Source organism: Astatotilapia calliptera, chromosome 12 (genome assembly GCF_900246225.1).
Source record: "Astatotilapia calliptera chromosome 12, fAstCal1.2, whole genome shotgun sequence".
Taxonomy (NCBI): domain Eukaryota; kingdom Metazoa; phylum Chordata; class Actinopteri; order Cichliformes; family Cichlidae; genus Astatotilapia; species Astatotilapia calliptera.
In genome coordinates, this window is record NC_039313.1 from 13,515,464 (window position 1) to 13,538,444 (window position 22,981).

At 41.5% G+C, this 22,981-nt stretch overlaps 1 protein-coding gene across 2 annotated transcripts in view; it reads left to right on the forward strand.

Moving 5' to 3' along the window:
* The window catches only part of ptch1 (patched 1), a 48,991-nt gene extending 38,819 nt beyond the window's left edge, over positions 1–10,172 (forward strand). The window contains exons 17-24 of one of the 2 annotated variants that reach the window (XM_026186759.1): positions 12–195; positions 1,900–2,180; positions 4,469–4,606; positions 4,786–4,928; positions 8,247–8,346; positions 8,458–8,811; positions 8,942–9,470; positions 9,584–10,172. In XM_026186759.1, the coding sequence (XP_026042544.1) occupies positions 12–195; positions 1,900–2,180; positions 4,469–4,606; positions 4,786–4,928; positions 8,247–8,346; positions 8,458–8,811; positions 8,942–9,469 (1,728 nt within the window). In that variant the 3' untranslated portion in view covers position 9,470; positions 9,584–10,172. Of the gene's footprint in view, positions 1–11; positions 196–1,899; positions 2,181–4,468; positions 4,607–4,785; positions 4,929–7,734; positions 7,771–8,246; positions 8,347–8,457; positions 8,812–8,941; positions 9,471–9,583 lie in introns of those variants that run through there. The other variant, XM_026186760.1, reaches the window with a different exon arrangement.
* The last annotated feature ends 12,809 nt before the right edge of the window (positions 10,173–22,981 follow it).

The window sequence follows — 22,981 nt, forward strand, 5'->3', positions numbered from 1 at the left end:
GGGTTTTGTAGCTGACTCGCCAGAGGCTTGTGGATGCAGATGGGATCATCAATCCCGGAGCTTTTTACATCTACCTAACAGCTTGGGTCAGCAATGATCCTGTGGCCTATGCTGCCTCACAAGCTAACATTCGTCCACACCCTCCCGAGTGGCTCCACGACCATACCGACTCCATGCCCGAGACACGCCTCAGCAGTAAGTCTGCATGACCTATGTTCACATTATTTTACCGCTGAATACTGAGTAGTGCGACAGAATGGAAGAAATTTGAAATAATATTGCTTTTAGTTCCAACAAGTTCGGTAATCCAGCTCCACATTAATTTGAAATGTTACTGTAAGGTACGGCCAAACATACTGCATTTATTATCTGCTTACTGAAATTTTATGCCTAACTTTTGTGAGGTTTATGAGTCTCGGCTGCAACTTTTTCAGTTTCCATAAGGCAGCAGCTGCATGTAAGCAATGTTCACATCTTGTGGTTTGAGTTATTGGTCCTTTTTAGCTCTAAGTGAGGTATTAGACTTTACTGTACCACTGCAATATGTGTGCATTTGTGCATGACTGAGCTCACTCTGCTAACCCGAGGACCAAGACACAACTTGCTGTTATTCTTTTAATAGTGCCTGTGGTAAATGCTATAATCCTGACTACCATGGGGCTCTAGCATTACACACACATACACACATTATTAAAACTCAGCGACCCCAAAAACAGCACCCACCCTGTTCTCGTTTCCCTACCACACACACACACACACACACATAAAAAATATACTTACATTGTTATTTGACTCTAGCCTGTGATTTGGTGTAAGAAGGTGTTACAGGACAAGGAAGGGGGATGATTGGATAATTAAAAGAGAGAGACAGGGTTTGGGTTGGAAGCACAATTGGATAACAAACAGGAAGTCCTTGACAGCGGGGGAACGTGACTGGATAAACTGCATGAAGTGTTTGGCTGTGCGGGAGACCCCCGGAGCAGATCTATGTTTGCCAAAAGCTGCAGGTGTTCTAATCGAAATTTTATAGTTGAGACTATAATGGGCCATACCATGTTAGCAAGCTCTTCCATCTAACCCTACACTTACTATGAAATGAATACATTCAAAGCAACATTAGACAATACTACAACATGTTCTATAAGATAAAAAATAGGCAGTAGATTGGTCTAGTAGTCTGGTCTTTAGTAGTGATACTGCAAAGCTACTTCTAAATGTGGCAACTTCTAAATCTTTTGTAAGCACCTACTATGCCTCCATAGCATCGTGACAGGCAGATATATACGTGATCACACATTTATATTGTGCCTTACGTGGTGGTGCTAAGATTAGGGTGTGGTAATGGCAGTGATTCTGACATTGTAATTAGCTTGAATCATCGTTAGCTCTGACAGTCTGCTGTGTCTGGAACTGATAGGCCCTCATTAGCCAGGCTGGGCCACAGGCTGGCCAGGACTGAGTCAATGGAGGTCTGTTTCACTCTCCTCCGCCACCCCCACAGAACACACACACATGCAGATACGCACACATGCACATACGTCTGCAAACGTAGCTTCTCTTGGAACAGAGCTGCATTAGGAACGGAAAGCCTTGGTATTCGTGGTTTGGATATAGAGCCTCAATTATTTCTGCAGACACACGAAATGATCAGAATATAATGAGAATTAATCAGAATAGACAAATGTGATCTGCAGAAGCCACTGTTGATTTATCCGATTGCTTCGTCAATGTCTACAGTCTTGAAACGTTATCATCTGTGTGGTGTTTGCTTCCAAGGCCCCAAAGAGAATACTTCACCAGTTGCTTCATGGCATATGTCATATAATGAAAAATCTAAGTCGGGGGGGTACAGCTTTGCTAACAATTAAACCAACCTTCTCTGATTTTCTCACCATCCAGTCCCGGCTGCTGAGCCCATCGAATACGCACAGTTCCCCTTCTACCTCAACGGGCTCCGGGAGACGCCGCAGTTTGTGGAAGCCATCGAGAGCGTACGGGCCATCTGCAGCAACTACAGCCGACAAGGCTTGCCCTCCTACCCCAACGGCTACCCTTTCCTGTTCTGGGAACAGTATGTTAGTCTACGCCACTGGCTTCTGCTGTCCATCAGTGTGGTGCTCGCCTGCACCTTTCTCGTCTGTGCCCTTTTTCTGCTCAACCCTTGGACCGCTGGCATTATAGTAAGTGTTGGAGAAAACACACCACATGCACAGAGACAAATGCAGTAACTACAAATATGTGGTATGACAATGCCCAGGGAAACACGTAGCTCCATAGATTGCAGCAGATGTTCTGAGAGATAACTTTAGAGAAAGATACAAATGTGTCTGCTACTTACATAGAGAGAGAGAGAGATCTTAGCTTTCAATTATTTAAAAGTCAATTTCTTCCCTCTCTACATGTCATTTCCTGGTTTTTGCGTGTGGTCCAGAATGCATGTCAGGAGGAGAGAGTCGGAAAAGAGAAGGGGCTGGTGTGTGTTATCGTAGCCCCAGTCACCAGTGTTTATCTTGTGCTGTTTTGTTAGGACCAGTCTGTTTAGTCTAGTCCAATACTCCCAGACACAAATTCTGAAATAAATGGGAAGAGGACAAAAAGTTGCCCCAGCAACTGGCTCCCACTCTAAACCTATAAAATGTTTGATTTTATTTCCGTCTCTAACATTCATCCACTCTTGCTCCTCTCAGACAAGACGTTTCCAAGGATATTGGCAAACGTGTTCGCATACACAAGCCAGTTCTCAAAAACACTTTGAGCACTCTAGTGCATGTACATACTTGCACACACATACAGTATGAATGTTTAAACTCGCAGGTGATAATTCACACGGAAACACGTACAAAGAGTACTCTGGTTTTTCTCTCTAGTGGGTTGTATTTTACAACCGGCAGTGGCCAGGCCACCCGAACCTTGAAACAAGGGAGGAGGGGACTTCATGTTCATCCTCTTCAGGCCTTACTAGTAAGATCAAAACATCAGTTATAAGAGAGTTCTATCAAAGCCCAAAGCACAGGCAGCCATACAACATCAAACTCTCAAAGCCTTCAAGCCCTGAAATCCACCATGACCATGTAGACAGAGGCTTTGTGTAAATATCATGTCTTGTGTTTAGATTTATACAGTTAGTTTTTAATCCACTTGATTTTGACTCCTCTTAACACTTAAAATCTGAATGGGTCTCAGTACATTTAGAGCAGGGGTGCCCAATCCCAGTCCTCGAGATCTACTATCCTGCAGCTTTTAGATGCATCCCTACTCCAACACAGCTGAATCAAATGGTGTGATTACCTCTTTAGCATGCCATCAAGTTTGGCAAAGGCCTGATAACAAGCCATTCAGTTGATTCAGGTGTGTCAGAAGAAGGATGCGCCTAAAAGCTGCAGGACGGTAGCTCTCGAGGACTGGGATTGGGCACCCCTGATTTAGAGCAATCCTTTGTAATCTCAATCTGTGTTCCTGATTTATGTTTTATGTTATTTATAGAAAAAACATTGCTTAAAAGAAACAAAAAGGCAGGTGTATACAAGGTTTTACCTCACACAGAGAATTTTAGTAATAGTAAATGTAATATAATGCAAGAAAATGTGTTAAATCTAGTAACATCTTTTCCTCAAACTATTTTATTTTAATATACAGTATCTGCACACTTGTAATTAGATCACCCAAAATGCCCTTCAGAATAAAGTGGCAGACACACCACACAGTACAAATACCCTTTGTGGATGTGCACATACTCTGTGCTGGGTCACCTATAGGTGCACGTACACATAGTTACCTCCTCTGCCCACCTTAACCCTCTTCAAAGGATTTGGGCCCCGTGTAACCTGACACCTGTCAGCTGATAATAGCAGCTCCTGTAATGCTTTGCTCCGGAGTCTCCACAAACACACACATTTCACCCACATGTATGGTTACTGCTCAACACATTTATAAGGCAGATATACTCACACATATCACCCTCATGTGTTATTTCTCTGCCTCATCTGTCTTGTATGCAGTCAAATTTAAGGTCAAATGGAAGTTCACACAGTTAAAGCAGGGAATAATGATTTGTTCTTTCTATAATAAAACAGCATAAAGTAGAATAACTCCATTTGTGGTAATTAAACGCACTGTGCTCACAGACAAGTTTTACCTGTTTCACCTAGCAAATGTGCATTATAATTCTGAATTAGCTGGCATTTTCTTATCCCTTTTAAAGGTATTGTTTGTATCTTTTAAAGTCAAACATCGAAGAGAAAAAGACGATGTGTCCTGAAAAACCTACAGAAACCATTTGAATGGATATTGGATAAAATAAAACGGTTGCAAACACTGAATCGTGCAGGCTTTTTGTAACAACTGGCACTTTCTATGTGTAAAAATGTTTTAGAACTTTGAGTTTATTAACTACACAAGTGTAACTAAAGGTTCATGTAAATTGAACAACTACCCACATTTCTCACAGAAACTCTTGCTTTCTCTTCAGGTGTTGGTGCTTTCTCTCATGACTGTGGAGCTGTTTGGCTTCATGGGGCTGATGGAAATTAAGCTGAGTGCCGTCCCTGTTGTCATTCTCATCGCCTCTGTGGGCATTGGAGTGGAATTCACTGTCCATGTGGCCCTGGTAAGTTTAAAAATGAATTAGTGAATTTACTTACTTTCTAATCCTACATGCTGCTTGCTGGAATGGTGAGGTCTATTGCTGGATGGATTCAGGTCTCTCTGATGGTTGTGGAGAAAGTTAACCTTTTGAGAACAAGACATAAATTGTTTTTTGTTTTTTGTTTTTTCTATGTGTTGTAGGCATTCCTGACAGCCATAGGGGATCGTCACAAGCGGGCAGTGCTGGCACTGGAGCACATGTTTGCACCGGTGCTCGATGGCGCCTTTTCCACGTTTTTAGGCGTCCTGATGCTCGCAGGCTCTGAGTTTGACTTTATTGTCAGGTCAGTTACAAAATCAAACTCACAAGAAACTACTGCTTTAATTTGAACTTGAAACCATGCATATTTGCACATACAGAAGTTATCATATATATTTAAATAATGTTCTTAGACCATGCCTCAACCTGTATACCACACAGGAATCCACCTCAGACCCCGATCATGCATGACAGCTACTCACTTCTTCTTTTGCTTCTCCTCTTTAAATCTCATCCAATTTTCACTACCACTAGCAATTATTCATTATTATTTACTATTATTATTTATATTTTTCGTCTCTTTCTGGGGGATGATCTCCAGGAAACCTCACCAAAAATCTCTTTCCTTTTTTGTCTTTTCTTTTATCTACCTCTTCCTCCTCCTAATATTTGTCGTGCCTGACATTTTATGGGAAACCAGGGAAAGGGTTGAAAATTAAAGGTGAAAAATAGGTGGGGGGGAGTAGGCTGTAAGGGAGGTGACAGAGGGGAGCAAAGTGAAAGAGAGTGAGTGAGTGAGGGAGAGCAGGAAAGACCTCTGGCTTTTGTAATCTCCCTCAACTGGTTTAACTGCCCTCACTAGACATTTATAAGCAGGGAAAGGAGTAACAGAGTGGGGGGCAAGAGAGCAGTTGTACAAAGACAGGAGAAGTGGAAATTAAAACCGACACACTGCCGGAGCTCCGTGCAGGTGGCTGCTTTTGTGTTTGCACCTTCTTAAGCGTCAGACAGAGAGGTAGCGACCAGCTGCCGTTCAAGGGAGGAGTATGAATAATTCTGTATGTTCTCAACTCCTACAGTATTATGAGAAGTTTCCCCAGACTTTAGTGTGTAATTTAAACAACCTTATGTCTTTACATGGCCATATGTACACACATTCTTGGTTGCTGCCAGATGAGGTAGCTGTATGATTTGGCCTTCTTCTTTGAGAGCTAGAATCACTGAACTCCATGTGATCTGCAAGCGTTCATCTGTGCACACCCGCACAGTTACACAGTTCCCCCCTCGTATAGACACACCAACCTGCTCCCTGACCCTTTAATCATGGGGGTCAATGATGGTGCGCCTGCCAGTGAGAGAACACACAGATACACACTCAGAGAGACACATACAAACATACGCACACAAACTATAGAGGCCTATAGACCTTCTCTCCGCACCTCCAGTGGTGTGCTCTGGTTTCTGGCTCAGTCTCGGGCCTCCATTTAAAGGTTCTGCTGTTGTCTGAGCAAACAAAGCAGCGCCCCAAGACGGTGCAATAACAACAGGCCCAGCTCATATTTTTCTGCTTGCGCCGAAAGAAATGCTTCCCTGACTTTCCCCATCAGCCCTGTGAATGTTTTCACTCTAAACAGCCTGGCGGGGGCATGCAACCTGGTATGTGGGCTGGACGCGTGCACTCGTACATATGTGTGCACATGTTTCTTCAAAGGTGACGTGGCTTTTACTCCTGATGCTTTGTATGGAAATGCAAACCATAATTATGAAACTGTTATTTTAGCTCTAGGTAGCTATATTAAAAAAAAATCATCCTAGGACCGTAGTTGATCATTATCCAATTTAGGAAATGCAGTCCTTCTTTTGCTCCCTGCATAGACTATTTATCTCTATGCAACTAAATCCTGACTCGCTGTAATTAGTTAACAGAACTTTCAAGTTATTTCAAGTTAACTACAAAAATATGCTGCTCTTGTCTATAGATTGTGCCTCGCTGCCTCATCATTGCAGTATCAGAATTTCTACAAGTCACTTCATCCATCTTTTGGGTCGCTTTGCATTGGTTTTTGGGGTTGTTGCTTTTTACTCGATCTTAGCATGTCTGTTACTTTCCAAGTAAACCAAATGGAAAGGGTGAGACTGTTTCACTGTAATTCGGTTTTCTAGAACTGTGCATGAAAGGCCACCCCTGCTGTGTAGACAGGGACCCTTGCTCCGTACTTGTGGATAGTCTTTTCCACAGTGTCCCTTCATTCTCTACACGCACACATCAATAAAACACAACTGAAGGATTAGTTATGAATGTGCACTTAATCTGAGGCCCAGCTGCATGGCACATCTACACCTTTGTTAGCTCCTATTTACACCCACCCGTGCACACACAAACAAAGAACATAGTCAAGAGTCAAGAAAAAGCCTTCATGGCGTGTCCCTGAATACCTGAGAGCTTCCAGCGGAAAACCAATGGGTGGCTGTGCGGGGTATGGGGTGGGCTTCCATAATGAAGGAAGCAGGGTTAGTGAGAGAGGGAGATTTAGAGTGGAGATTGGGGAGTCTTACCTGATACATTGGAGATTTAATTAGATGGAGTGGCTTGTGGAGTGGCCGGGAATTTCACAGGGGCTTAGCTGGAAGGAAGGGAGGGAAAAAAGCGAGGAAGAGAGAGAGAGAGAAAGGAGAGTGAGAGAGGCCAGGGAGGGGTGGCGCTGAGGGTCCCCTTCTCTTCTTCCTAGACTAAATTGTTTAAATTCTATACCCTTCACTTCATTTATTTGCTTCTCGCTTTTCTTTTTCTTTTCTTTTTTTTTTTTTTGGAGAGCTAGAGAGAGAGAGAGAGAGAGAGAGAGAGAGGCCCCTGTCCTCTTGTACCCCCCCCCCCCCATGCCCCAATGTCACCCTCCCCACTTTTGCTCTCTTTTACCACTCCCCCTTCACATTCCTCACTGCTTTGTTTTCTCCTTGTTTGCTTATACACCACACACACCCAAGAGAGTACCCTCACCCCCCAATAACCCCCCACCCCCTGTCTTTTTTCCTTTCCCCCCGTGCCTTTGAATTAACCAGCTCTGGCTAATTATGTTTCCCCTTTCTTTTCTCTACATGGCTTCTTTAAGACTAACCCTCTTTGGCAGGACTTAGAAACGCACAAGGTACATTTATGTTTTGCTCCTCAAGACTGCAGTGCATGCCAGCCTGTCTGTGGGGGGTTTATATATGTGTGTGTGTGTGTGTGTGTGTGTGTGTGTGTGTGTGTGTGTGTGTGTGTGTGTGTGTGTGTGTGTGTGTGTGTGTGTGTGTGTGTTTTGGGAGTGGTGAGTGTCTTTGTGAAAGTATTATTTTGGGCATGTGTAATGGTTGATCTTGCACATGTCTCCCCACGTCTAAACCTCTGTGGTTTTGCGCAGGTATTTTCTTTGTTTCTTCAGCTTGCTTAATTTCACTTCTTGTGTGTCCTTGTTGGTATGAGTGACTTTGCTTAAATCTTTTATTTTTAATAAATGTTATTGTGTTGTGTGACGCAGAAGCCACAGGAAAGTGTTGTGTTTTACATGCATTTTTTGCTCATTGTGTTTATAGCTGATATTAAAGTTAATTTCCCTTTGTGAACTCTTTCTTTGTAATGCAGGTACTTCTTTGCAGTGTTAGCCATCCTAACAGTTCTTGGGGTACTGAATGGATTAGTCCTGCTCCCAGTATTACTATCATACTTTGGACCTTATCCAGAGGTAAGATCTTACAAAATGCAAATGCAAGAAAATCTAAATCAACCAGGACTAGTGACTTTTTTTTAAATTCAAAAGCCAAACTATAGACAACTCTCTGTACTCAACACTCAGGTATCACCAGTTGATGGTCGCAGCCGGTTACCAACCCCATCTCCAGAGGCCCCTCCTCATGTGGTCCACTTCTCAGTCCGTCCTCACCACACCACTGCAGCCACCACCACCTCTGGTGCAGTTTCAGACTCATCAGACTCAGAGTACAGCTCAAACACCACAGCATCTGGTATCAGCCAGGAGCTGCAAAATTCTAACCTGCACTCACACAGAGGACACGCTCGAGCAGACGAGCAGCAGTACCACCTCCAGATCAGCAGGGGAAGAGCCAGGACAGAGGAGATGAGGAGGGGAGCATCAGGACATCGGCGCTCAGCTAGACAGCCTGACCCTCCAGCTTATACTGTGTCCTCGGTAAGAGAAATATGTCATATTGTGTCTCCTGCATGACTCTTTTGATTGCATATTTTCTCTTGCTTGTCACATTATGAAATGGAAAGATAATTTTGTTGTTGTTGTTGTTCCATATTTTGTCTTCTCTCAGGGTTGTGATCCTGGGATGCAGAATGGAACTACTCCAAACAGCAGCAGGGACCCCAAGAGCCAGGTGCACTGGCAGGGCCCGCCCCCAGCCCTGCCGCGCATGGACGCTTTTGAAACTGCTACTGAGGCTGGGGGCCATTATGGCTCACATAGCCATAGAGAACACTCAGCAGGCCACAGAAGCCGCTCTTCCCACAACCCACAACCTAGTCATCACCTCCCGCACCAACACCTCAACCCTACTCCATATGGCCAACCCATCACCACGGTGACAGCATCGGCCTCAGTCACCGTCGCAGTTCACCCACCCCCTTTGTCCAGCCAGACCCCTGCTTCCACTTACCCAGGATACGCTGCAGCAGACAGTTACTGCCAGTCAGGGACAGAGGGGCCAGAGCCTGCCTTCCAGGACCCACATGTGCCTCTCTACACCCACACAGGTACCAGGGGAGTCAAAGTAGAGTCCATGGAGCTCCAAGATTTGGAGTTTGAGGCAGCTGAGAGCAACAATGGCAGACGGGCTAGCTGAGGTGAGATCTTATCAAGTTGAGGAGCTTGACGTGTAGCACAACTGTCCTTTTTTTTTAAATAAATGTCTGTTTCATCATAAACCACTGACAGTATAATCTCCTTTGGTTTTCAGGTCTGGAGAATAGAAGTACTATGGCCAAAGATGGACTCTTCGGTATTACTGAGCAGCTGACCCAGTCTGGCCCAACCCAGCCCAGCATAGCCCAAGTTGGCTCACCACCAATGCTAAGCAGCGAGAAACTTGCCAGTGTTCCCATAATGGTGCTCATTCTTACTGTAACCCAGTGGACTATTGTCTTAGATATTTCTATCTATATTTAAAAGATGTATACATATGTAAATATGAACATAAAGTAGGTATAATTTTAGGAGCTGTACAACTCCTCATGTTAACAAACTGGGGCTGCCATATTATTTGTGGTGTGTACATGCATGTGTGTTTATGTTGGTGTGTGCGTGCGTGTGTTTGTGTGCGTGCAAGAGATAGATAGATCTCTGATTACTGTCGACCTATCTGTGGATCTGTGCCATTAGAAAACTTCATTTTGGCAAAAATCATCTGTCAGCATTCACTGCTGCTGCTGAGAATATTTTTTAAGTGATATACATTTATAACTCTATGCAAATCTCTCTTTAAACAAAAGAAGAGATCTATCTGTGTGTGTGTGTGTGTGTGTGTGTGTGTGTGTGTGTGTGTGTGTGTGTGTGTGTGTGTGTGTGTGTGTGTGTGTGTGTGTGTGTGTGATAGGAGTGTGTAGGGCTGTATAATGTGAAACAGCATCATAATTTTCTGGCTTACACATCAGATACATCCTCAGAACTGACTAACATTTAAACTCATTTAAAACATGAAGGAAAGTGTTAGAATCATCAAACAAAGCTATGGTACATATATATATATATATACATACATATATATATATGTATATGTATATATATATATGTGTGTGTGTGTGTGTGTGTGTGTGTGTGTGTGTGTGTGTGTGTGTGTGTATTGTAAGAAGGTACGTTTGTAAAACTATTAATTTTATCACAAACCTGTGGTAGTTATGAAACATTTACTGTTTAACTTGACACGCTATGCGTGCTATTTAATATGAGCTGATATGAAGAATTTTAAAAGCTGTTTTTTAAATTTTGTTTAATTTTATCGCCTCGGCATTGGAACCTGTTTCTGCTCTCAGCTTTGTATCACTGTCTGTTAAGCTGGTTGTATTTTACTGTATGAGGTTATGTATTGTTTAACCCTAGCAGGCTCAAAACAGGTTCCGTCTTACATACTGACTTATGAGCAGTAAACCCACCTCAAAAACTCACTCTACCTTTACAGGGACATTCATGTTACTGATTCTGGAACAGGGTTAACACAGGGTGCTAACTCTGCACCCTAAGTGGTTGTGTCTAGTGGATAAGCTAAAAAATCAGACTGTATACTGTATGACCCGATTAACCAAGGCACTTGACTGCATTTAAACTTTATTCACAGGAAGTAAAGTAGCTCTTTCTGTCCATCCAGTAAGCTAAGCCCATGCAGCCTGCTAAGGGCTAAGCCCTATATGGCCTGACAATGCGCTCCATGTGTGTTACAATGTGCATGTGTGTATAATCGTTCGTGTATGTGTGCGGGTCCATCATCTTACTGCCTATGCTCAATTTAGTGACAGTAAAGAGAGCTGGTTCCAGTTTAGCAACAGCTGTCGCCACTGTCTTCATCTCACAAAACATCCACAGCTAAATGCCACGACACTAATTGGACGTCTCCCCTCAAAATGCTGCATTACACAGCACAGAGCCTCAGGGGTCAGAGTTTACACCGCCAGCCCCTCACTCCACCACCAATGGCCATTTTATACCTGCATGTGTACCCATAGACTCCCCATTCCCCTTTGGCACCCCGTGAGTACCCTCCTCAAAACCTTTACACTCATATCCTGTTAAACACTTGTAGCTTTTCCCAGAAATCTTTGCAGTTTTTCTCGTCCTGTTACATCAGCTGCTTGCATGAAATAGGTGGTTGTTCTCTTTGTTTTGTTTTTTATGTTTTTTGTTCTGTTTTCTCCCAGTGTCACATTGGCAGTAGCGGAGAGAATCATAGCTGGCAACTATTTTATTCATTTTAAATGTTTTTTGTTTGTTTTTCAGTCAATTGCGATATTTATATTTTTGTAATATAAAAAATGTTTGTTGTTTTTTTTTCTTTCATTATTGTTGTGATGTGGATAACAAATGCAGGGATTTTTATGTCTATTGAAAAAACACTATTACAGTTTAATGTTTTTACATTAATGGATTTTGATCTGTATAAAGTGCTTACTAATGTTAAATAGGAAAAAAAGAGTATATAACAATATTACACTACAGGTCTCATCATAGCTCTTAGAGGATTTTAAAAGGAAAAAAAAAATTGGTTCTTCCAGACTGCCTTTCTGGTCTTGCTTGGCGTGGATGTATGCTGTTTTCAGTTACAAAGATAAATGTATGCCATATAATTTATTTATATGAAAATTTATTTTTGTAGTGTACATAGTAGTTGTCAAGGTATTTGACAGAAGTATATTTTTAAAGAGTTTATATGTAATGATATACCATAACAGAAAAAAAGCCTTAAGGTGCACACTTTCATTGCTAACTGTCTTGTTAGACAACATTGACACCTCCCCTTCAGTATTATGTTCCGATCAGCTGTTTCTATGGGTTTGTCGAAAGCTAGTCATGAAAGTAGAAATTGTACTAGCTCCCTAAATATTAATGTTCAAACACTGATAGATTTCTAACAAATAAAAATATAACTTATTTGTCTTTTTGTTCATAACTTTAATAAATGGAACTTAAAACGTTTGCTTTGGTCTGATTGGTTGATTCTTCTCCAGATAAACATGATCTTCTTCCACCCCTCTCTCCTCCCTCTGACACGTCCTGCAGTTTTAAACTCTTGACATCTGGTCTGGAGGCCTGCAGCCCTTCCCCAGCAGCCCCAACCACCTCCACTCCGCTCCTCATTCTGCATGATTTTGATTGACAGCTTTATAGACTGCAAGGAAATTGGTTGTAGTTACAATACAGCTGGCCTGTTCGGAGTAATGAAAAAGGGCATGTGGCCTTAAGCTTGCTGCAGTGATGGTGAAAGAGTGCGAGCGCCTTGTCAACTGCATGGGTGGCAGCTATTTATTCTCATATTCGAAGGTTGTGAGAGAAAGTTTTAGCCACCCCGGAGGAAAGTGCTTCAATCAAAATACAAGTGTCCTTTCTGGTGTTCTTAACTACAAATACAAGAGCTATTTTCCTAAGCTGCAGTCTGAACCTGGACCTCAAGGAGGCTGAGGAACTCGCTGACCCTGGATCAGCAGTAAACGGTGGGCAGTAGGCATGTCATTATCTTTTAAAGCCAATAAAGGCACACAACTCTCTTGCATCCTGTCCAGCCAGTGCAAAGGGGCAGGCTGACAACTTACAAATGACAGGGTGCACTTGGAAAACTGGGTGGTAGCCTGTTGTGTATCGTGTTCTGAACTTTTCTAACTAGACTTGACTTTTTTACTTTGCTGCTTGATGAGAATTCAGAGCCGAGGTAATGTGGCACATGCAGATTGTGATGTGGCACTTAAAACAGTCAAATAGGTTTCAAGCTCTTATAGTCTCTCAAAAATCACAATTCAAACCATTAATGAAAAACAAGTTGCTGAAAGGTAAATCATCGTGGTTGTTTGTAGGTGACATGGTTCACTGAGTTCTAATGTTGTTAAAGTCGCTCGCACCAGCATTTCCCTCATCTGCTGGAGGACCCCAGGTCACCAAACCTGCACACCCACCTCCTCTGGCCCTGCCTTACCCTTTAGCCCCCCCTCACCTCTAAGCCCCTTCACAAACACATGTATGCGCACACACTAAGAGTTGCCCTCAGAGGTGGAATTGCACATATTCTGAAGAGTACTTCACCAAAGCTAATGAGCTCCAGGTTGTTAATGAATGACTGTTTCCTGTACCTGTCCTCTCAACAGAGAGAAAGGGAGGTTGTTTGGCCATGGCTCTCTGCCCAGGGTGGGCGACAATGGAACGGAAATGCCCCATACAATGATAGCTTTTACCTTTTTAAAGTTTTAAGCTGTTTTTTTGCCCCCTTTCCTTTCTCATCGCCACCCCACACTTGTGAGGAGAATTCCACAAAGAGGTTTATGGATTCTTCTGTTCCACTCCTTCTTTTCCAACCATCTGTCTCCCTCCTCCCTCTTTCCATCCCTCACTTGTTCCCTGAAAGGCTTGTCCATCATCACCTGCCAGCAGAGCTAAACCCTCTAAGTGTATGCTCTCCTTTACATGAATGATTGCTCTGTTGACATGACTGCATGGGACACACACACACAGAGCGAGATCCAGGGAAGCAGATTTGCACATTCTTTATTAAAAAGGGAGTTCAAGAATAAATCTGCAAGAAACATCACATAGTGTTGTGATTCAACTCCAGGTCCAGACGAATGGGAGTTTTACCTTTGAGGCCTCACAGACACCTTGAAAGGCATTTAACCGTCGACTTGTGTTTGCTTCTGTGTCCATGTGTCTAACAGCAATGATTAAGCACTGTTTGCCAAACTGACGTCAAGATCGCTGGAGGTTTGTGAATACCTGAGTCGAGAAAGAAAGGCATGCATCAGTTTCTACTGATCATTCATCAAATCAACATTAAACACTTTAAGATGGTGCCAGTTTGTTTCAAAAGGCATTTGAATGGCATTTTAAAAGGGGTTTTCAGTCATTCACTTAATTTTTTGTCATCAGTATTTTGATAATAAGATAATCCCCAGGCATAGGGTGCTAAATATGAGCTAGACGATCCTTAGCTTAGCTTAGCATTTAAGCTAGAAACAAGGAAGAATAGCTTCTTTTTTTCCATTTATCTGTAATTTATTAAAAGCATGCAAATATTTCTTTTATTTGCTTGCAATAAATTGTTTTTTAAGGGAAAATTATTTTTAAGGGAGATTTAGAAGCTCCACTGTCATTACAACACATACCTCTTCTGTGCGGATCTATTCTGTAGGAGCAACAAGGTGGGTGGTTTAGGGAAGGTTTTGCTAGAGTTCAGCTCCATTCTGGGACCTGTTTTACTTGGCTGACTGCTTTATCTCCTGCAGAGGAAGATAGCTGTTCTTTCTACAAGAGTAAGCCAGATGATTTTTTTAGGTCCAAGTCCCCAGTGCCCAGATTTACACAAGTGTTAAAGAGCAGTTCAGCAGGGCGGGCAGTTGGATAGTTTAAGAAACAGGTCCCTGTGAAATATCTGAGAAATATGCAATTCACAAATTTGAGAAAACAGTTTATCAGGATGCTAATTCTTAGTGGCTATCTGTGCTGGATTTCCTAATGTTGATAAAGTGAAAGCCCTTGATTCTTGAAAAAGTTGTTTTCAGAATTTAATCAATAGTAAAATCAGGTTTGACCTTTTAAGGATCCATTACCTGTTGTGGTTTATGGGTTTTGTCATTGTCATGGTTTTTGTTTTTTCTGTGTTTAATTAGAATCACAGAAAATGTTTTTGTTTGCCCCTTTTGTATTACGTTATATTTGCGCTAGTTCTGTAGAGTTTGGTACTTAAGTTTATTTTTCGAGCTTTTAGTCTTGGTTCTCTTTTAGTTCTAATTACTATTTATAATTTTAGAATTCTGTTAGTTATTTTTTCAGTTAACATTTCCTAATTTACTTTGGTAATCACACATCTTGGGTGTCTTGTAGTTTTACTTCTTCCTGTGACTGATTGTCCATGTTGCTAGCCTCCTGTGCCAAATTCCCCGATTGCCCTGACATGTATAAAAAGTCCTGTCTTTGCTGCAGTTTTTGTCACATTGTGCCATGCATTAACTGTATTCCCGTGGCCTGTTCTTGCCTTTTTTTTTAGCTATTTTATTTAGATTACCCTTCGTTTGTTGTCTTTTCTGGACTGGAACTAATTTCTAGCTTTCTAATAAAACTTGCCTTTAGTTTATCTCTCTGAGTCCTCACTCTAAATTTGAGTTCTTTAACCTCACAAGCCATGATATTACCTGACTGACAGTCTGATAAGCAGGTTATGCTTATATAAATTTAGATTAGATTTTGCAAAAAAAAGAAGTGATGTGTCTCAACAACATTGGGTTGGATAGATTGCCATGATGCATGTGTATGCTGAACATGTGCCCCTTAGAATAATTACGAATGCAGCGACTCTCGAAATCCCTTTTATTAGAAATTCAAAAACTGATCAAATAAACATGTAGCGTATCATAGCATGGTGAAGATCATTGGTAAAATGCTATTCAGCACGTGGTCTACACTGAAATCTGGGTGGCATGATGCTGCAGTGGTTTGCACTGTTACCTCACAGCAATAATGTGCTCAAACCTCATGGTTGGCGAGGACTTTTCCCTATAGAGTTTGCATTTTCTCTCCATGGGGTGCTGCAGCTTTCTTCCACAGTCCAAAACGCAAAACAGTTAATCAAAACAATTTCCAAAGTCTTGGGCATCACTACTTTTATTACCATCTGTATTAGGGCACAGATCCCTGCCTAATAAATCATCCACAATGTTTTCTCAGCCAATCTTCAACACTGTATTTATTTCTGGTTGAATTTTCTGATTTCCCATGGGCCTCCCTGCCCAGTTCTTGGTTCAACATATGCCACCACATTCTTTTTTTTAAAAAAAATCCTGGAATAGCCCAGGAACACATTTTTCAAACAACATACTACAGCTTTCCAGGAATCATATGAGAAATGAGAGAAAGAGAGCTGGGGAGACAGAGTAGCAGAGACATCCAGGACAGCGAGGGAACCACATCCAGTCTTAAAAACAGCTGATATGATCCACTGTATTCACCCAGCAGCATTCAGAGGTTTCTGCTGCAAGATAGTCGCCTACAGAGCCAAAATTCAAAACCTTTATTTGATTAAGAAATGTATATGCCATTATTATTGTTATTGCTGGCTTATGGTTATTGGCTATTGTCTTCCCCAACTCAAATGCTGATCTCCTGATTTTTCGAACTCTCACAGCCTCATATTACTTCTGTAGATCCAGACCCCCCAGATCTATGGCCTGAAACAGATCGGTTAATTTGGAAATAGCCCGAAAAAAAGAAACTGAGGATTGGTAAAAGAAGCGTGTGAGCGAGAGAGAATCGAGTAAAAAGTGTAATCAAGTCAAGAGACTGGAAGTTAGGACAGATGGAAAATAGCAGGAGTAAAAGAGTGAAGGGAGGAGGGATGGAGGATGGTTGATGGTGGATGGGAGTAGCCGTATGAGAGTAATTATAATGACTGATGTTGTTTACTCCCATTTCCCTTCGCATCATTTATTCTGTGAGGTGGAAAACCCACCCACTCTTTCTTTGCGTTACAGACGAGCGCTACGGAGTGGTGCCAAGCCATGCCATAATTTCTTCTCTTCCGCTAATACTGGAAACATTTATTCTGCCCTCAGCTTCTCTTTTTCTCCTTCGCTAATATTCTGCTTCCATCTGACGTCTCTCGTTTTTCTCTTTGCTAAACTTTCCTTTGTCTCTATCCATCTCTTTCCCAGCTCCCTCTTTCCAGCCTTTTGTTTTCACTGCTGCTGTGTTGACACGGCTATGTGCGGCTGCTGCGAGCACATGCAAGATGTTAGCGTGATGCACGGCCGTTTACACTGCAGATGACAAACTGAGGTTGGATGCTGTCATCCTTTCTTCCTTTTGTTTAATGTAGTCCTGGTGGCATGCACGCACACACACCAGATGAGCACACACCACCCACCTCTTTGTTTAAACAATTCTGTTTGTCTTTGCCAGCCAGCGAACATGCAACAATGTATGGAAACAGATGTATCATCTGAAGATGAAGGAGGGGGGTCAGAAGAGGGAAAGAGCAACAGAAAGAAACCCACAACTAAACATTTTCATCTGTGTCTGGAAGAGTTGAGAAAAGACATGATATGCCAAAATGGAGCATATGATTTTCACATATATGCACCACTTTGTGTGAAGGCAGAGGACTTAAAGTTGTTTTTATAAAAGATGGAAATAATACGACTACAAATTACTCAAAGTACAGTAAATCTGGGGAGGGTCTTTCCTTGGTGATGATGGTAAACACTTTGGAATTCGCTAATGATCACCCCATTCACAAAGAGAAGAAGAGAGGAGAGGAGAAATATTTTTCTCTTCCATGTGTGCTTATTGATTCTGGCACCATGACAGATGCTTAATGAGGAACAGGGCTGGAAGGAGGCTCTGAGGACCCCAGAGAAGGAGAGAGTCGGTCTGCAATATATATACAGATATGAGTGTGTGAATACGCGGAGATGAGCCCCCGAGTATTTGCACACCACAAGGTCATAACTTGTCTAACGATCGGTCTTTAAACGCTCCTTTTGTTCCTTTACAAAACTTAAAGAAGGCAGGATCCTGTCCTTCATCTATATGTCAAGTTTGTTAAGTCTACCTCAGTCTTTCAGTTATCTCAGCTAATGACAAAGATTAACAACTAGAATAGGGATGAAACAGATGAATAAAATACACATATAGATATAGATGATTAAAGAAAAACGATATGCTTTTAAAAAAGGATATTATGAATCCCAATTCAGTTTTGATTTCATCACATCCCTGCAAATGCAATGTTACATTTGATATATACCAAAATTTATATCTGTGAATTTTGTCTGAGTCGCCACTACATACAGAATAAAGACTTAGAAAAAGCATTTTTTAATATATCACAAATGTATTAAAATGCTCCAAAAGTCACAAACATAACTAAAGGTTACAGCTCTGTGACTTGAACTAATGTGGCTGAAACCTAGCAGGCCGCTAGCAGCTACGGCCACCTGTGTTGCCTGTTTCTGCTGTAAAAGTGGCTCCCATGTTAAATCGCCCATGTCTGCATCATTAAAATAAATCTTTAACTTTGATTAATCATTCATCTGGATACCGGATTTTGAGAAGTAGACACTTTGACTGACATGGGCTGAAACAGGTAGCTGTGCCAAGTAGCTGTCTGCTAAGTTTCGCCTCTGCTAAATGTGCTTTATGCTGTGTTTATGTGGCACAAGACATTCGCACTTCAGTTAATGTGAGTGATTAGTAAAATCAGCTAATAAACCAAACTTGCTTGCATTAGCCAATAACGTGTGCACCACTTTCTCGTCCAAGTATGGTTCCTTCTAGCTTAAAAAACCACCCCACAACATTGTAAAACACTAAAACAGAGACTTAAAAATGTAGTGAGTACAAAACCGATGAATAATATCATGGTGGCTTTATTCCTCTTTGATACAATATGTGTGAATGATTAGCTTTCGTGGTCATTCTCAAAGCACCATTCTGTTGAACTGCAGCGTTTGGAACATGTACACTTACTAGCTACTCTGTTCGGTACAAGTTCATCATACCAGGTTGGACCCACCTTTTGCATTCAAAGAATTGAGATCTGGTGACTGTGGAGGCCATTTGAATACAATGAACCCACTGTCATGTTCAAGAAACCAGGTTGAGAGATTGTTTGTGCTGGAAGCAGCCATCAGAACTAAAATTCTGATAATGTGATGCTACTTGCATTACTAATATTATAAAATTTTTAGTACCATGAGAGCACAGCAAGAAAACATGGTTCCAATTCATCATACGCAAGGAAATAAACAGGGCTGAGGTAGAATACATTTACTCAGACCAGTATTGTTCTAATATTTAATTATTTGTTCATTTTAAATGCCTCTTAATTTTGTAATGTTCCCCTATATTATTGAAAATTGCATCAAAGTGTGCAAGAAAAATACCCCTCACATATTATGAGGCAGGGTGGATCCATGATTTCATATTTCCATGCTAAATTCTGACCATACCATCTGAGTGACCCGGCAGGAATGGAGACTCATCAGACCAACCAATGTTTTTTTCAGTCTTCTCTTGTCCAATTTTCTTGAGCCTGTGAGAATTTCAGAATTTGTCTTGACCATGTGTGCATGCCTAAATTCTTTGAATTGCTGCCATGTGATTGGCTGATTAGGTATTTCTGTTAACGAGCAGTTGAAGAAAGTGGCCACTGAGTGAGTGCATTTGTGTGTTTATACAACTGTTCATTGTTTATTCCTACAACAAAATGGGAGCTTCTGTTACTGCTTTTAGTGTTGTTGTGACACACTACGATTTTAGTTGGTTTCATCTGGCCACCCCTAGGAATATTTTAGAGGCGCTAGAGTCAAATATTTGCTTGAAGTATGTGTCTGTGTTGCTAATGATGAAGCGATGCAAACTTACGCATCTGCTAACCGAACCCCTCAAACACACACACCTACATATGCACATTCAAACCTAGATTGGAAGCTGTTGGAGAAGGTTTTTAGAGCAGGAAGTGTGTAATTATTGTGGACAGAGGGGCAGATAGATGGATGTGTGTGTGTTTAACACTCCCACTCTTTTTCCCTGCAATCTACTGGACTAATAGAAAGCAGGTGTCCCAGTGTGTGTATGTATGTGTGTGTGTGTGTGTGTGTGTGTGTGTGTGTGTGTGTGTGTGGTAATTGTGTCGGTATGAATTCAAGAGTATGTGTGTGTGCACTGTACAGTATGTCATGGCAAAAATGTGCACACGTCTCTGGTATCAGCTTGTTGAATTTAGGTGATGAATGAATGACATGAACAAAGTTGTGTTGCTGTCATTTTTAGCTCAAGTGGAGTCTTTAGGGGCTCAACAGAGCCAGGAGTGATTCCAGCTTTGGCAACAGCACAATCAACTTTTAGCTCATGTTCGTTAAACTAGTGATCCGACTTACATAAATAGTTAAAAGTGTTCACTGCAATAATGAATATATTTATAATGTACTGTTTTAAACTCTGGCAATCAATCAAACATGGATTAAACTTTGCTTAGAGAATTTCTGGGCTTGAAACACAAATTGTGGAGTTCAAAGAAAGTTTTTACATTTCTGGATTTGACATTGAGAGGGGCAATTAGAAGCTAAAGATGTCAGACGTGACAGCTGCCAGAGTTTCAGTGCTGATTTCTTGCTTTTTTCAACTAACTGATTGCAAATTTTGACTTTCAGCTAAGCCCAGAGAAATGGGAAGAGTTACGTCAGGAAGCGCCAGCGTAAAGCCTTTGCCAGATCAAACATTCACATCATCAAGAATGAGATTTCCATGTTGGATCGATTGAGACCTGGTTTAACAATGAGCGGCTCCGGTGCTGTTGGCCAGCAAGGTGCCGGTGGAAGGCAGCAATAGAAGGAACGGCAGGAGTGCGGAGGGAGAGTAGGGACTTTAAAAGTCTATTAAAGGGAGAGAACTGGCTGATGATAGAGAGAAGGGAGGCTGTGGGCATTGGAGGTTGATCCAAGCTGTTCTACCATGGTGTAGATAGGAAGAGAAATGGAGCAAGTGTAATCTTGAAGTAACAGGATGTGAATAGAGGTGAAGAAACTATCAGACAGGATGATGAGTTTGAAGCAGGAAACTGAAAGGGTGATATCTGTGCATATTCCCCACAAGCTGGATGTCAGTCAGCAGAGTAAGAGCTATTCAGGAGTAAATCAGATGAAGTGAAAGAGAGTGTCCAAAAGGGGGAAAGGGCAGTGATTGGAGGAGACTTCAGTGGACATATAGGTGAAGGGAAGAGAGATGATGAGGAGGTTTTGGGTAAGTATGGTTTTAAGGAGAGAAAGGCAGAGGTACAGACAAAAGTAGATTGAAACCTCTACATAAAATGTTTCAATCTAAAAGAGATGCGAGACTTCAAGGACATGTCATAAAAAAACGCACACAGTACCAAAAAAGCACTCTATGAATACATTCAAACATAAACATTTGTGTAAATACTTACAACCTCATGCAAAGTTCCTGTAAGTATTCAAGTTCACTTCACTGTAGAAAGTGTGTATTTGTGTGTCCATGCATGCCTGATAGTGTGATGGTGTATACAGACTGTTTCACATTGGTCCAAGAATCGCTCACCCTTTCTCAGCCAACCCCCAGCTTCCTTCTCAAAGCAATAAAGAAAAATACTTTAAAATGCCTACTAGTGCCAATAAAGCATGTACCCTTGTGACTACATGTGTTTGTCTACGAACGAGAGAATAGGATAGAGTAAATACATTTTTGTATATTTGTAAGGTTATTAGATGCCACGTATTTTACCTTATTACATGTTTAAGTGTCTGCAGTTGAAAGACGTGAGAAGGGTTGTGTGAGGTGGGAGGTGTTCCTCTAGGCAGAATTTGAAACACTTTTTCTGTGACTGTTTGCACCAAGCACTATAAGGCAGTGGAACTTGATTTCCTTCTGCATGACAAATTTTCATATTCTGCTTTTTAACATTTTTGTGTCCTACAGCAGAGTTTAAAGCACACTTCAAGTTACTGAGCGTGACCTCCCTACTATGTTTGTGAATTTGGTGCCTTTTGAAAACATTTTAATGCAGTTGTGAGACAGATCATGGGCATAGCTCTTGAGTTTAAAAAAATTAAGTTAAATCTGAAAAGGCTTAGTGCTGCATTCTTTATCACGTCCAGCAGGGAGCATCTCCTCTAGCTACAAACTATAGACTTCTATGCAACTATTCTCAGTTTGCTCCCTTGATCGATGACCTCTGCAGACACTTTCTTTACACACGTATGACCTCAGTCTTAAGTTTTAAGTCTTAATTTAATATCACATGTTCTTGATTTTGTTTTGGCCTCAGAGAAAAAAAAAGGAGGACAAAGAATATGTTTTAGGAATATGGTTAACTTGTAGGAAAATGGTTTCCATGCAGTCTCGTCAGGTAGCAGTTGCTGGAAGTTGCTAGAAATTCATACTCACTGGCTGACAAATGTGTTTTTTGTTCTCACAAAGCACCCTATATAAGAACCAGGCCTTAGACCAATGAAGGATAGTTAGGTAGCTTGTCCCTGTCCTAAACAGAAGTGTTGGATACAAGCATAAACACCTTGATTGCTAATCAGTAAATTTCCATGTTTGGAGCAGACCGAAGAGCTCCAGGAGGTGAGCAAACAGCAATCTAATCAGTAAAAGACATAGTGCTAATAGGAGCTGACAGGGCGCTGGAAGACTGGCCTGTTCCTTTCCCTTTTTTTTAAGCCTTATTTACCTAATCATACATAGATTGATGTAAACACTTTTTCCATATGCAAGCACCCTGTGTAACATTTACTCATACACTCCCACATCAGGGCAACTTGAGGGTCCCGTGAGTAGCCGGGGACAATCTGCTCTTCCTTCTGAAACAAAGCCACCAAAGCATATGGAGTCGATACCTTTAAACCCAGCAAACTCTTCCTACTTCATTTCAAAGAAAATGAAAAGAGAAGATAACAAAAATAAAATCGCTGGAGTTAAACTAGACTAGTACATTTAAAATAGACTTATTCTATCAAAATACATTACTGGCATTGTAGCCTGTCCCAACTTTCCTTAATAATTGAATGCACATTAAAGTAAAACCACCAGAGATGCAGTTACAGACTAACACTTTTTTGAGACATTGATCCATTAATGAAGGAGAGCTGCC